Source organism: Pituophis catenifer, unplaced genomic scaffold (assembly GCF_029215685.1).
Source record: "Pituophis catenifer annectens isolate HBS135680 unplaced genomic scaffold, rPitCat1.0.hap2 SCAF_2, whole genome shotgun sequence".
NCBI lineage: Eukaryota > Metazoa > Chordata > Lepidosauria > Squamata > Colubridae > Pituophis > Pituophis catenifer.
In genome coordinates this window covers 101380619-101394558 of record NW_027256882.1, presented here as the reverse complement: position 1 = coordinate 101394558, position 13940 = coordinate 101380619, and the positions used below count along the sequence as shown (strand labels likewise).

The following is a 13940-nucleotide window of genomic DNA, read 5'->3' as shown; positions in this document are numbered from 1 at the left end:
TAGCAGGCTACAATTTCAATTAAATATTTTCCAACCTCACTTGCAAGAGCTACGGAGCCTGTAATCCAAAATATCCCCCTGGATGCTCTGTGCTTCTGCAAGAATTCTTTTCTAATGGAAGCTCTGTGTAGCTCAGATCATCTCTGAAAATTTTCCTACAGTCTGAAATTATTTTGGAGTTGAGTGAAGAGGACAGCAAGAAATGATGTCTTTGAAAGGCACACAGATGCTGCCTGACTTTCTCTGGGTTTGGACCTCTATTTCTTCACTGATGTTTTTCTCTTTTGTTCCTGACAGATTTCGCTAAGGGATGCTCGGCTCGGTACGTGATATATTCTGGCTTCTTTAAATGTACTTTTATAATATGAAATAAGATTATGGATTTCTTCTTGGATATACAAGCACAGGCATCCCCAGAGGAATGGGGTGGGGGGGAATCTATGTTTTTGAAGTGAAAACAAAACAAAAACTTATGGCTATAATGGGGTACATGTCACAATACCTCAACACACATTTTATCATTTTTTAAAAAATAATCACAGTTTGTATTACAATCATTTGTACAACAATGTTTATAGCCATTAACTGTGCAGCCAGATGGAAATCTTCTAAGAAATGACTGGAATGGGTTTTAGCTCACAAAACTCACTGAGAAACACTGTATTACGAAGTTGCTATCTCTGCAACAGCATAAATCCTTCTGTTTACAGCACCAGAGCATTCACTGAACCCTCATTAGCCTTAGACTGAGATATGCAATAATTTCTGAGACATATTGGCACACGGTAGCCCAAAGTTCAGCTGTATTTATAAAGAGTGTATATAGGAAGGAAGGGGCACTGATTGAGATGATTTTATATTTCAATTTGTAAACTGATGGAAGATAATGAATGGATGCCTAAGCAAAACAATAACTCTATCAGAGCTGAATGGTCTCAAATTCATGTGCTAGGAAACATAAGTAGGACGGTACTATTTTATGCAACTTATGTTCTTGCCAGAGGCATTATTTTGCATGAAAGAGCCGTGGTGGCGCAGTGGTTAGAATGAAGTACTGCAAGCTACTTCTGCTGACTGCTGGCTGCCAGCAGTTCAGCAGTTTGAGATTCTCATTGGCTCAAGGTTGACTCAGCCTTCCATCCTTCTGAGGTCAGTAAAATGAAGACCCAGATTGTTGGGGGCAATATGCTGACTCTGTAAACAGCTTAAAAAGGGCTGTAAAGCACTGTGAAATGGTATATAAGTCAACGTGATATTGCTATTGCTATTTAATTGGCCATTGTGAAGACAGAAGCTGGACTAAACTCACCTTCAGTCTGGTTCAACATGGATCTTCTTTACAGTCTTGCATAATCTTTACACACACAGGAATACATACACACTTTTGCCTCTGGTGCAATCAGCAAGAAGTAAGGTTGTTAAGAATCTCGGCATTACCTTACGCTGTATAACTGCTTTAAGGAACCAATATACTATTAATTCTCTTTTTGTCAAATACAACTTGGCAAATATATCCAAAGGGAAAACGAGGCAAAGACCAGTCATGATCATATCACACTGGCATGAATATCTGAGCCAAACTGCAAATGATTGTAGTGTGCCAAGACAGCAGATATAGAGTGCATTACTCACGTTTCAAAAGAGTTGTTTGTCATAATTTATAAAAATAGACTTGTTTATATTTAAGTATCCTTTCCTCTCTCACCTCTACCGATTAGCTCCACATTACATAACCTGACAGGTTTTCATTCACTGCTGTTTCCAAAATCCTGCTCTGATTAGTTAGACAGCATCTGATGAAAGAATAAAAGGATTCCTAATAAAATTTGAATCCACCATCATGAAGAAAAGAATGAAAATAACTGCCTGAGGCCAAATATCATATCTATAAATCAATTGTCTATATGACTCAATCATTAGTTTTAATCTTCATTGTCATTCAGTGATGAGATTCTCCCTATCCAAACTCTTAACAAATTTGTTTCTTTTGTCTGCCAGAGCCTAAGAGTAAACTTGATTTAGCGATGCACCTGAATGAAAGGGTAGAATTGTTAAATAGGAAAATGCATTATGTTATTTCAGACTATGGCTACTTGACATCTTTCTTAAACTATTATTTGGAAGAGTTTAGCAGTCTTCAGTCTGCTCAGAATTTTGTTAAATCAGAAACCGCAATACAACCATAAAAGCTAAGCTAATATAATGCTCTTCTTAAAGCACTCTTCTCCTTTCTCTCTTACCCAAAAGTGCTTTTTCAAGAGGCAATTGGACTTTCTGGTTTTTTCTTTTGAAGACGTTTCACTTCTCATCCAAGAAGCTTCTTCAGCTCAGAGCTGGATGAGAAGTGAAACGTCTTCAAAAGAAAAAACCAGAAAGTCCAATTGCCTCTTGAAAAAGCACCTTTGGGACAGCCATGACCTGGATGACTGAGAGTCTCCACAGACACTCTCTGTCTTACATAAACACACACACAATGTCTTCCCCATGCCCACAAGGACACAGAAGATGGATTGGACAGCAACCTTCACAGGCAGCATAGAGGATAGCAGCCTCTCATTCTTGGAAACCTCTTTTCTGCTTTCCAAGCATCAGTAAACAAACAAAAGCTATATTATTTTAGCAAAGCTTCCATTGCTCTTATCATACCTATTGACTTGATACCTTGTCCTGTAACATTGTAGAACATTGCCCAGAGTCTTGGGATTGGGGCAGGTTATAAATACTATCAATAATTAAATAAAATAAACATCCTAGTTTGAATACTACCACTATTTTCTTGATGGAGAAAAAAAGGCATTGACAAGACGCTTTAGCATGTATATTATTCTGACATTGTTATTTAAAAATCTGTTTAAAAGCTACCACATCAAGGAAATCAACTCTAAACTCATTTAGAAGATTTTCTTTTTTTAAAAAAAAACATATTTCCCCCACTTGCACTTGTAGTGAGTATAACTGATTCTGTCATTTTATTCCTTCCTAATTCTGCTCCATGTCTAAACCTGATCTAAGATGTGGATCGGTGAACATTCTGTTGATCATTGGATGTTATTAGAGTTGAATAGTTTTCCAAATAAATAGACGGTAGACAAACTAGACTAAAAGAAAACAAATTATTGCAAGCCTACAACCTCCATATACCCTGTTAACTCTTCAAGGTAGTCCAGACAAGGAAACTCACATTATAAATACTAATACTACTTTTGTTATAAGGTTATAGTAACAGAATCTTGTAAGTCTGACTGTACTTTCCTCCCTGCCTTTTAAATTCCAGATAGCTGGGCTGGGGGAGGGGTGGGTTGTCCTTTCTAGCATGCTTATTCTATCTTCAGCTTTCCTTTTCACTCAGATTTTGTTTATCAGGCTGTGGTCTAGGCTCAGGGCAATTCCTCCTGTCTCCCTCAAGGTTATCCTCATAGCCCATTACATGCTCTTAACAACATAGTCTACAGTTAGAGAATTATGGGAGCTTCAATCTATTGCATCAGGAATATCAATTTGCCTGGAACAGAGACAATACCTGAATACTGATTTTAATTTTTGTGCAAATTTCTGTGCAGAGATCAAATAACATGGCTTGTGTTTTAAATCTGCTTCTGCTTTTTCTTCCCCTCTTTTTTCAGCTCCTGTGTATTCCAGATTGTTAGCCAGGATGAAACAGTAAAGTGACAACAAATCTACATGTCAAGCACAATCAAGGGTTCAGTTGATTTTTACTGTGGAAAGCAAAGTCTAAATTTAAACAGAACAAAACACCACCATGTAGGTGGAATGTATCTTAATACAGAGGTTATCTTCTTTTTGAAGTGAAATAAAAGAAAGAAAATAAAAGCCATATAGCCAGACACAGCCAGACACACCCATCACTTTATAAGATTACTTTGTCCTCAATAGCGGATAATTTAGGAAATATCTATTCCAAAATTATTTAAGTCATATGAGCTTAAGCAAAGAAAAAACCCAAATATTTGTAGGTGCTATCAAGAAGAGAATCAGGTGTCATATGCTAAGCGCACCCATTAAATTGTTTAGCCCAATGCTTTCTACTTCACTGGACAAAAGTTGCCCTAGTTCTCAAAGGAACAGCTTTCCTGCGTTTTCTGATGGAACTCGTTAGCTAGTGTCAGTGCCTTAGATCTTATGTATATAACCTTGCTCTGTTCCAGTGAATAGATTTCTTCCATAAATTATTTTTTTCAGTGGTTTCTACGATTTATTTGGACTTTAGCTGCGGAATATGAAGACATTGAGCACTCTTAGTCTAAATAATTCTCAGGTTGGCTTCCATTTTGTTTGTCTATATTCTCTCTGTAGACCAAATTGCAATTCTTTAAACTATGCTTTCATATTCACTTCTAAAACAATTGCTAGAGATCAAGAGCCTAAACTATTTTAATGTTCTCAAGTCCAATGGGATGAAGGGTCAATTTTTTGTAAGGTTCAAACAATAGGATTTTGCTTCTATATAGTTTTATCAAAGAATATTTTTGGATAGAGTCAAGAGACCCATTCATGTACGTTTACTGTAAACTGGCAGAATTATTACTTTATCTTTACATATTAGGATTCTTTAAATTGTAATGCTCTTTTTAAAATTGCACTCTTTTTTTTAAAAAAAATACTGTAGAATAAACTCCGGGTTTAAGATTCTATCTCTATTTCTGACTTGAGGCTCACAATCTTCACATTCCTACAATTTGACCTTTCTCATAGGTGTCTGGAGAGGGGAGGGGCGGCAAGAGGGGAAAAATGACAGAATGTGCATTATGACATGATGATGCACAACTCATGGGTTTCGTCTTACATATCTTACACACGTTTCATAACAGTTTTGCCATTGACTGTAGTAGAGGATGTCAATGACCCTTTTTGTGCAGTTCCAAGGGATTGTTTGAATTTTCAGCTCTAGTTATGTTATGAAAAGAAAGCCTGAAACTTCATCATGATAATCATACCCTTTTCTTCTCAATTGCAATAACTTGGAATTACATTTGTATATACATATTTTATGCAAAGTAAACTTGAATTTTGTCAATTGAACGTGGCTCTATCAGTGACAATCCAAATCTGGGTTTCTTTCTGCTCTCTCTCACAGCGTGCCATCTCCAGATCTGATAAAAAAAAAAAAAAAAACCCTTTTTAAAATTTAGAATTCAAAAAGCTTTTACAATGTCATATGAGAGGCTGTTGTCCAAAGCCACTTTGGCAGGTACAAGGTATTGCATATGTTGACATGAGCTTTCTGAAAGATGGTCTATAATCTTATACTGTATGATAACCATAAGCAAGTTCTTAAGCAAGAATCTGTGGTTTTTAATTTCTTCCTGGTGCTTTGAAAATCTTCCATGCAATTCTGCATTTTAACTTTTTTTTTTTTTAATCCTTCATTGTTGATATCAGGGAATTTTTAGCGCTCTCTGAACTTGGTTGTTTGCCTGCAGACAACCAAACTAACATAATCAGTGCAAGCAAAACAACCAAGCTCAGAGATCATCAAGGACTCCACAGTTCAACTCTGAGCTACATATTCTCTCCTGTTACAATTAGGAACTTTGCATGATGCAAGCCACAGTTTGATCAGTGCTGCTGATTAGCTTTGGTTTACACATATGTTTCTAACTTTAATACCCTTTGTTCTTCCCACATGTAAAAATACACCCTCACATTAAAAAAAGAAAGAAAAAAGCCATGGAGTTCTCCTTCATAAAAACCTTGGAGTAAACAATCAATCTGTAATAAAATTTGAGTTTAAACTTAAATAGATAGGTAAGGTAAAATTTCTTTCAAATCAAACTTGATCTTTGGACAATGTAATTTTCTTGGCAATGTGGATGTGGTTGGTTGCATGCTTCATAATTATTACAGATGATTCCAGCATGTTTGAGGACATAAAGATTTTTATCTTAGAGGTATGTGACAACCCCCATTGTCTTTATAATAATGAAGCTACAGCCATTACTTTCTTCCCTAAATCACCAGGAGACTTTGATCCAAGTAAAAGAAATTGAATTCATAGTTATGAAAGTTTTGACCCACAGAAGTTACGTTCACCTGTAGACAAATTCAAGCAAGTGAATTTACATGTGAAAACTAGGAAAGTAAGAGGTTGGTGAGGGGAAGAAACTCCACATACAGACTTCACACTCTTCATTTTGGTGTATTGATATATTTAGAATAAGGGGGAAACATCTGTGGATTCTACAGTTATTGTTTAGCTCCAAAATTCCTGTATCTCTAATAAATGGCTGGCCCTCTTTGAGGTTGATAGTGATTAGAATTCAAAGAAATCTAGAGAATTATACATTCCGTACTTTGGGGGGAAACTTTGGAATTATAGCATGAAATAAAATTACTTGTTTGTCAAATAATTTCATTAGTATCACAATTATATCACAAGGAGCTCAAGATTTTCCCTTTATATTACACTAACAACAGCTTTATGAGATGAATCGGAATGAAAAATAGTAACCACGAGGGACATATTTTCTCAAAATAAATGTAAGTGGCCCCATTTTTATATTTAGGTCCCTTGGCCGAAATTTCAGCATCTCTTCTAATACTTGGCCTCAAATAGTTTTTTTTTTTTTAACCTTTTTAAGGCATTAAAATTATTGTCTTGCTAAATGTGAATGCTGTCCTCCTGAGCCTTGTCCAACCAGCCCCAGGTGCAATTTGACATTACTTTTTCTTAACTCCATTTATAAGAGAGGAATGGATCATTTCAGGACAATGATTTCCTTACCTAATATAGAAGGATGACTCATCTCTTTATTATTGCCCCGTGGCATACCAATATCCGGTGATATCCAATTGCTTTTCCTTGATTGAAAATGAACTGGCATTATCTATATGTAAAAGTGAATCCTTCATCTTGACATGTAATTTGGGCCATGCACCAATTCCTTCTCCATCCCCTGAAAAACACTCAAACACCTTTCTCCTCAGCTGAAGTTTTAACACCAGTCAGCTTAAGCTAAAATGTATAGCAAAATTTCTTTCATTACAGATAAAGGTAAACTGTGAACTCTACGGCTACTTCTACATATTTTAATTACTTGAGCTTTCTTCCCCCAAAAAAAAGTGAACTAGAGACTATATTTTTTTTCTATGCAATCCAAGAAACGGAAACAGATGTGCAATTAAGTAATTGAGAAAACAAACGCACAAATGGGTAAATAGACCTTTAAAGAGCCAAAGAATGTCAGGATAGCAATAGCCGGTTGGGTAAGGTTATTGTCCAAAAGCAGGATTGCCAAAGCCCTTTGCTGTACAATTGGAATGAAAAGCCTTGTTGCCTCATCCAGACTGAAGAAACCACAAAAAGATCTAGCAGGACAAAATTCAGTGCACAGCTATTATGGAGGCAAATGGGGAACTGAAAGAAGGACTTTTGAAAAAGGAACAAGTATTTATATATTTGAAATAAGCCTTAAACTTTATTCTTCTATCAGCTCAGAATACAATCATCTTTGTGACTACTGATCATGAAATCATTGCGCTCCTTTTCAATAAAGTAAGACTATTTAATCCACTCTGGGAGCATAGATGTTTTCTGGGTGACTTTGGGCCAGAGGAAGTTCTGTGTATGCTGTTTTGAGTTCATGGAAGAGAGACCAGGTACAAATAGCGGAAATGGTTGAAATATGGCCAGTTGGGAGAGTTAACACATTCCATAACAAGGTCTGATGCTACTCAATTTCCTTTCGCTTCTTGGCCATGAGAAGACTCAAGTGAAAACCCACATTGGGTCATCAAGTATTCACTTTCCAAAAATAAACTTGGTGAATCAGTTGTCCATTCTGTCCTTTTAAGTGGAAATAATTTGTTGCCTGGCCTGTAAGCAGTGCAAAAGACAAGGAAGGAAAGAAGGAATTCTTATATAAACACACACCAACACACATTCAGTACATTGTGTATAGAAAGAACCAGCATTCGGTTAGCTCATCAAATGATTTAAATGCTAGTCAAAAGAAGCAATGTATCTTGTGAGGCAAGTTTCTGGGGACATAAGTAGGACAGTGGTTTTGCATATTTACAAGCAGCTGGCTGGTCAGGATGAGAAAAGAATCTTGACTGATCTGATTCAGCAAGCTATTGTGATAGCCTTAACCCATTGTGCTAAATGCCTACGTTTAACCTCTGAATGATCCTGCCAATCCTGAAAAGTGCATTGTGATGTCACAAAACAAGCTCCACCCTTTTCTACCTCATTCAAGAATGTAAGGAGAAAGTTTTGTGCCACAATGCATGTTTCCTCAAACATGCAGAAAGGGGTAGTGAAGCTATAAGTTGTCCCATTCTCCATATCTATGTGCAGTTTAGAAACAATCAAATTGGGAGATGATACAATAATGTCTGGTCTTTTTTTTCTTTCAGTTGCAGTTTAATCAAAGAAACATAGATGATAGCTTAGCTGTCCCCTATAAACTAAAGGTCTGGCTTTTTAAAAATGTCAGATAAGTTGCTACTTATCCAGGATGCAAAGTGCTGCCCTGACATATATAATGGAGAAGCTGAAAAGGGGAGAGTCAACCTCCCCCAGCTCTGCCCACCAGGTAACAGAGTCTAAGACTATGGCTGGAATTAGTATAGCAGCTTTTGGGTGTATCTATGGGTGTGCTTTGAAGTCAGTGTTGACTCATAGTGATTGCCTGGACAAGTCCCTGCAGTGTTCTTGGCAAGATTTCAGAAGTAGTTTGCTCTTGCTGCTTTCCTTGGGGTGTTTATGGAGATTCTCAGTCATCCAGGTCCTACAAAGCTGAAGAAGCTTCTTGGATGAGAAGCAAAACTTCTTCAAAGAAAAACTAGAAAATCCAGTTGCCTCTTGGGGAAAAAAAAAAAAGCACCCCTGCTTTTAATAATAATAATAATATTATAATATTATAATATTAATATCATATAATATTAATATTATATAATTATTATTTAATAATAATAATAATATTATTATTAATGGATAATAATAATGTGCACCGCCCTGAGTCCACTTGGAGAAGGGCAGGATATAAATTGAATAAAATAATAATAATAATAAATTGGCACTAACAGTTAGTGAGACCAACTGAAATCAATGAGATAGGTTAGATGGGACTATTTTAAGTTCTATTCTTGGTTCTTGAAGAATAAATCGGAATCCAATCCACTGAAGTGAGACAAATTTTTCACATATTTCAATTTTTAGCAGATACCTAGATTTAGCTTGATTTGTCTTTTAGGTCTGAAGAGGCCAGAAAAGAGAAACAAAACTTGTAGCAGTGGCAAATATCTCCCAGTTTCTTGTAGCATTGGTCTATAAAAATTCCATCTCATCTGACATTCTGTTGTTGATACATACTACTACTACTATGGTGGTTTCAGTCCTTTCTGTCAGAACACAAAGTATATGTAATGTCTGTAATGCTGGTAGATACTGTTCAACTCCTATGTTGTTGATTTGTGATGTCTCTTATGTGGTTTCAAATTTGATGAAATTCCTGGGGGAGATCATTTGGAGGTTTAGATATACAATGTATACTGCTGACAAACATTCTACCACTCCTTATCATCTAATCGCATATTGTGCTCTTAAATACTGCTTAATCTCATTAATGGGATGATGAGGGAGAAGAAACTGAAATTAAATGCTGATGGTAAGGAAACAGTTGAATGAATAAAGTTTCTACTCTCCAAAACCCATCACACTTTTTCAATGTAAGCTCCTCAAGGTAGTGTTGTATTCAGAGGTGGTGATAGTAGCAAGGAACACATGAACAATATTTCCTGAGCCAATAATTATTTCTTCCTTAGTTACATCTTGTCTTATCTACTGCAAAAACATTATATGTGTGGGGTTAATGTGGAAAGAAGGAAGTCATTTTGTAAAGTAGATACCTAGTTCTATTAAAAGCACTGCTGCTACCAATGAAAACGTTAGCTTAGAAGTTATGATTGAGGTGAATCACAAGAGTAGATCCAGCAGTTAAAATGGCCAGAAAATGACCTTTTAACTCAGTTACTCATTATGTCTAAAGTTTAGAGGATTTTAGGAAAGGGCAGTGCAAAGATGTGCTGGAAAAAGGAATAGGGAATAAGGAACTACTGTATTTTTCGAACTATAAGATGCTCCTGAGAATAAGATACACCTAGCTTTTGGGGAAGAAAACAAGAAAAAAAAATCTGCCTCTGCCTCCCAGCATCCATCCGGTATTCATGTGGCCGGTTCACCACAGCACATTTACTGCGGCCCGTTCACCGCCGCCCATTCACTGTGGCCCGTTCACCGCCATGGCTCATTCGCCATGGCCCATTCGCTGTGGCCCATTCACTGTGGCCCATTCACCGCCGCCATGGCCTGTTCGCCACAGCCCGTTCATCACCGCCGCCCATTCACCACCATGGCCCATTCTAGAACAGCTGATCGGCACCGCACCACCCCTCCTCCACCCCTCCACAATATTCGCTATATAAGACGCACAGATATTTCCACCCACTTATTTACTCCGCAAAATATAGTAATTCATAAGAGGACTCTACAGTATGTATAGATTATTGGTATAGATTTATCAATAAGAAATAAAAATATAGAAATGGATACAAATAGATAAATATTTAGGAACTTGAACTTAACTATCTAAAGCCATTTAGAGAGATCATCTCACCAAACAATCAACAGGCTGATGACATTCAACTTTATCTCTTTATTTTGAGCTGAATGAGAAAAGCAATGGAAGTACTGACCTCATGTCTTGAAGCTGTTAGGGAAAAACATGGTCAGATTCAGATTCATTCAGAAGCTCAGTGAATCTCAGGTTATACCATCTTTGGCTCTTGATATGGCAGTGCTCCCCAAGGACAGCAGTAATTTTAAAGTCTTCCTGAACCCATGGCCCTGCAGAAAAAATAGGCAGACATTTGGCCATTAGAGACTTAGCCATGACCAGCCAATTATGGTAATTATGACTTTACCTAGAAAAAGAGGTTGTCTTGGGGCAGCCCTTGAAATAATAAATTTAATAAACAAATAAGCAAATTGATAGATATGTTTGGTCTCCACTGTCTATTTTGGAAAAATGGCAAAATTCTCCTTCACCCAGGTTTTTGTGAGAATCAATATAATGGTATCATAATTAAATCTGTGTTTTTCTTTTATTAGTTTGTTTATGTATTTATGCCTTCGGGTGAATTTTTGACTCCTGGCAATTGCCAGGACAACATTTCGTGGCAACATTTTCCAACGTGGCTTAACCTTGCCACTGTCCTAGGGCTGAGAGAGGCTGACTGGCCCAATGTGACCCAGTTGGTTTTGTGCCAAAGCAGGATTAAAACTCATGCTCTCCTGGTTTTTAGCCTTATGCTTTAACTACTACCCCAAATTCACTCACTGATTTTAATTGTGTTATTTTAATTGTTATGGGTTATATTCTGGGCTTTTTCATTTGTTTGACTTACATGTTTATATCAATAGAAAGGCAGGGTATAAATTCATTAAGTAAACAACTAAATGAAAATCCTATGCTCCTATTTAACTTGCACGTTGAGACATGTGAGCCGCACAAAGGAGATATTAGAGAGCTGTAGGGGTACTAGACTTCAGAAGCTGCTACTTGATGGTTTCCTAATCTGAGGGAAGGGTGGAACCTAGAAAGAAGTGGTTCAACCTGGAAAAGACAAATAGGCCATCATAAGTCCTACTTTGGCCGGAGTGCCAATGTCCGTTACAAATATTTCCCTGTCACACATAGTGTGATTAGATGCCCTGGACAATAGGATGAGAAAGTTTTAAATATACACCAAGTCTGAATTGGCAAGTGAACTTTAGCCTCAGGCTATTACAACATAGAAACTATGAGCTGTCAAACTAGACTGCTCACAACCTTGCTTAGTGAGTTGCAATAGCTTCACTGTTCCCACAGTAAAATATTGAGATCTTCTCCAGCTTGATTAGAATAATAATTAAAAACTCCAGCCCAGGCCAGGCAGCAATAATGAATTTTCAGTGCTACCTAAGGGGCCTCTATGTTGTTTATTTGCTAGATAAGAATTTACTCAGATTTGCACACTTCTTTTTAAATTGAACAAAAAGTTGACATTCAAATGTGGGAGAAAATTGAACTGTGAGTTTCATACATTGCAGCTGAGGTTCTTACTAATCAATTTTCACTTCTTCTGAGAAATTCCTTGTTTTTCCTAAATGGCTGTTATAGATTGATCCTTTCCCAACTTGAAAGATTAAGTTTACTGTAAGAGGCGAGGAATCATACTGTACTGTAGTGTATGATGTGATGTGATGTATCAAACTATATCAGTAAGATATACATATACAGTATAAATAAGATGCTTGATGAGAACTTTAGGGGGACGTTGGTTCCAAGGAGCCAATCCATTCACAGGCTTCTTCTCTTTTTTTGCCATTACTTTCTTATTTTTACTCTAGTGTTAGTCTATAGTGTTTTTCTTGACAGCTGTTGATAGCTGATCCTAAAAGACCAACACTCTCCATCATAAATCATGACACATCTGATATTGCTTACCCCTTACAAGATTTACAAAATACTATTTTGTACTGTCCAGATTGTTGCCGGTAAAATTTCAAATATTTTAAAAGTCAATTTTCAAAGCTTTAAAATTAAAAATTGATTTTTTTTTTAGATATGCAGACTGTGTCAGATGTTTATTTGTTATCTAAATATAGAATACTCTATTTCCTTAAGATAGCATCTATTTTCAGTATTTGTATCATAAGTATTACAGTAATTTAGACTGAGGTGGCACAAAATTCAGACAACAAAAATTCATAGTAAAAGCAGCTAGAAATAATAATAGACAAAACAGCATTAGGTGAACTTTTTTATTTAAAAATATTTATGTATTATCAGTAACATGCATTCATTTTTCATAAACATCCAAAAATAAATAATAATACAAAAAAACCACACCTGAAAATAACAGAAAATAAGGCAGAAAAATATTAGAAATATAAAGAAGAAAAATAAAATCCATATGGTCAACATTTAATTGCAATTTGTTAAACTTGATATCATTGTATATTTAAGTGTTCTAGTAGGTGCTCTCATTTTATGTTTAAATTGTTTTTAAGGACCTCTTCTTCCTTTTATGTTTGAGTGTTGTTTTTTGTGAGCAAATAAGCCTGGAATCTCTTTTAACTGAAATTCCATAGACAACAAATCAGCGATGAAGGCTAGCAACCACAGCATATTGTTTCCCTAGTTTGCAAAGCATCTTTGTATGATTTGACCGGGTCTCAAATTGTCCAGCAGATGATCGGTGAATATGTACATAAGGTGTCTTAGCCCTTAGTTACTAAACATGCAATTATAGGAGCAGCCAAATTCTTTTTAAAAAAGCCACCCAATGTAACAGAGAGGAAGGAAGGAAGGAAGGAAGGAAGGAAGGAAGGAAGGAAGGAAGGAAGGAAGGAAGGAAGGAAGGAAGGAAGGAAGGAAAAGAAAGAAAGAAAGAAAGAAAGAAAGAAAGAAAGAAAGAAAGAAAGAAAGACCTCAAAGTACAAGTAAAGTACTTGTAAAGGTCAAGCAAAGGTAAAACTAGTCATTCATACATACATTCTGCTGAAAAAGACACAAATCATTTACATGCCTAGAATATATATTTTTTTATTTGATTTATATCCTTCTCCGGAGACTCAGGGCGGCTTACAATGCGTTAAGCAATAGCCTTCATACTTTTGTATATTTATACAAAGTCAGCTTATTGCCCCCACAAACTGGGTCTTCAATTTACCTACCTTAGAAAGGATGGAAGGCTGAGTCAACCTTGAGTCTGGGGAGATTCGAACTTGCAGTAATTGCAGGCAGCTGAATGTTAATAACAGGCTATTAGCCAGCTGCGCCACCAGGCCCCAAATACCAAATTTGGTATTTGATTGTGAATAATCAATATATGACTGATGTGTTTTGATGAACAGCAGTTTTCTGATGATAGAA

At 36.4% G+C, this 13940-nt stretch overlaps 1 protein-coding gene across 1 annotated transcript in view; it reads left to right on the top strand.

Moving 5' to 3' along the window:
• TGFBI (transforming growth factor beta induced) overlaps nucleotides 1-4976 on the top strand; it is a 50267-nt gene extending 45291 nt beyond the window's left edge. Inside the window, exons 16-17 of the mRNA XM_070933897.1 lie at nucleotides 298-322; nucleotides 3624-4976. Coding sequence (XP_070789998.1) covers nucleotides 298-322; nucleotides 3624-3664 — 66 coding nt within the window. The 3' untranslated portion in view covers nucleotides 3665-4976. The remainder of the gene's footprint in view (nucleotides 1-297; nucleotides 323-3623) is intronic.
• The last annotated feature ends 8964 nt before the right edge of the window (nucleotides 4977-13940 follow it).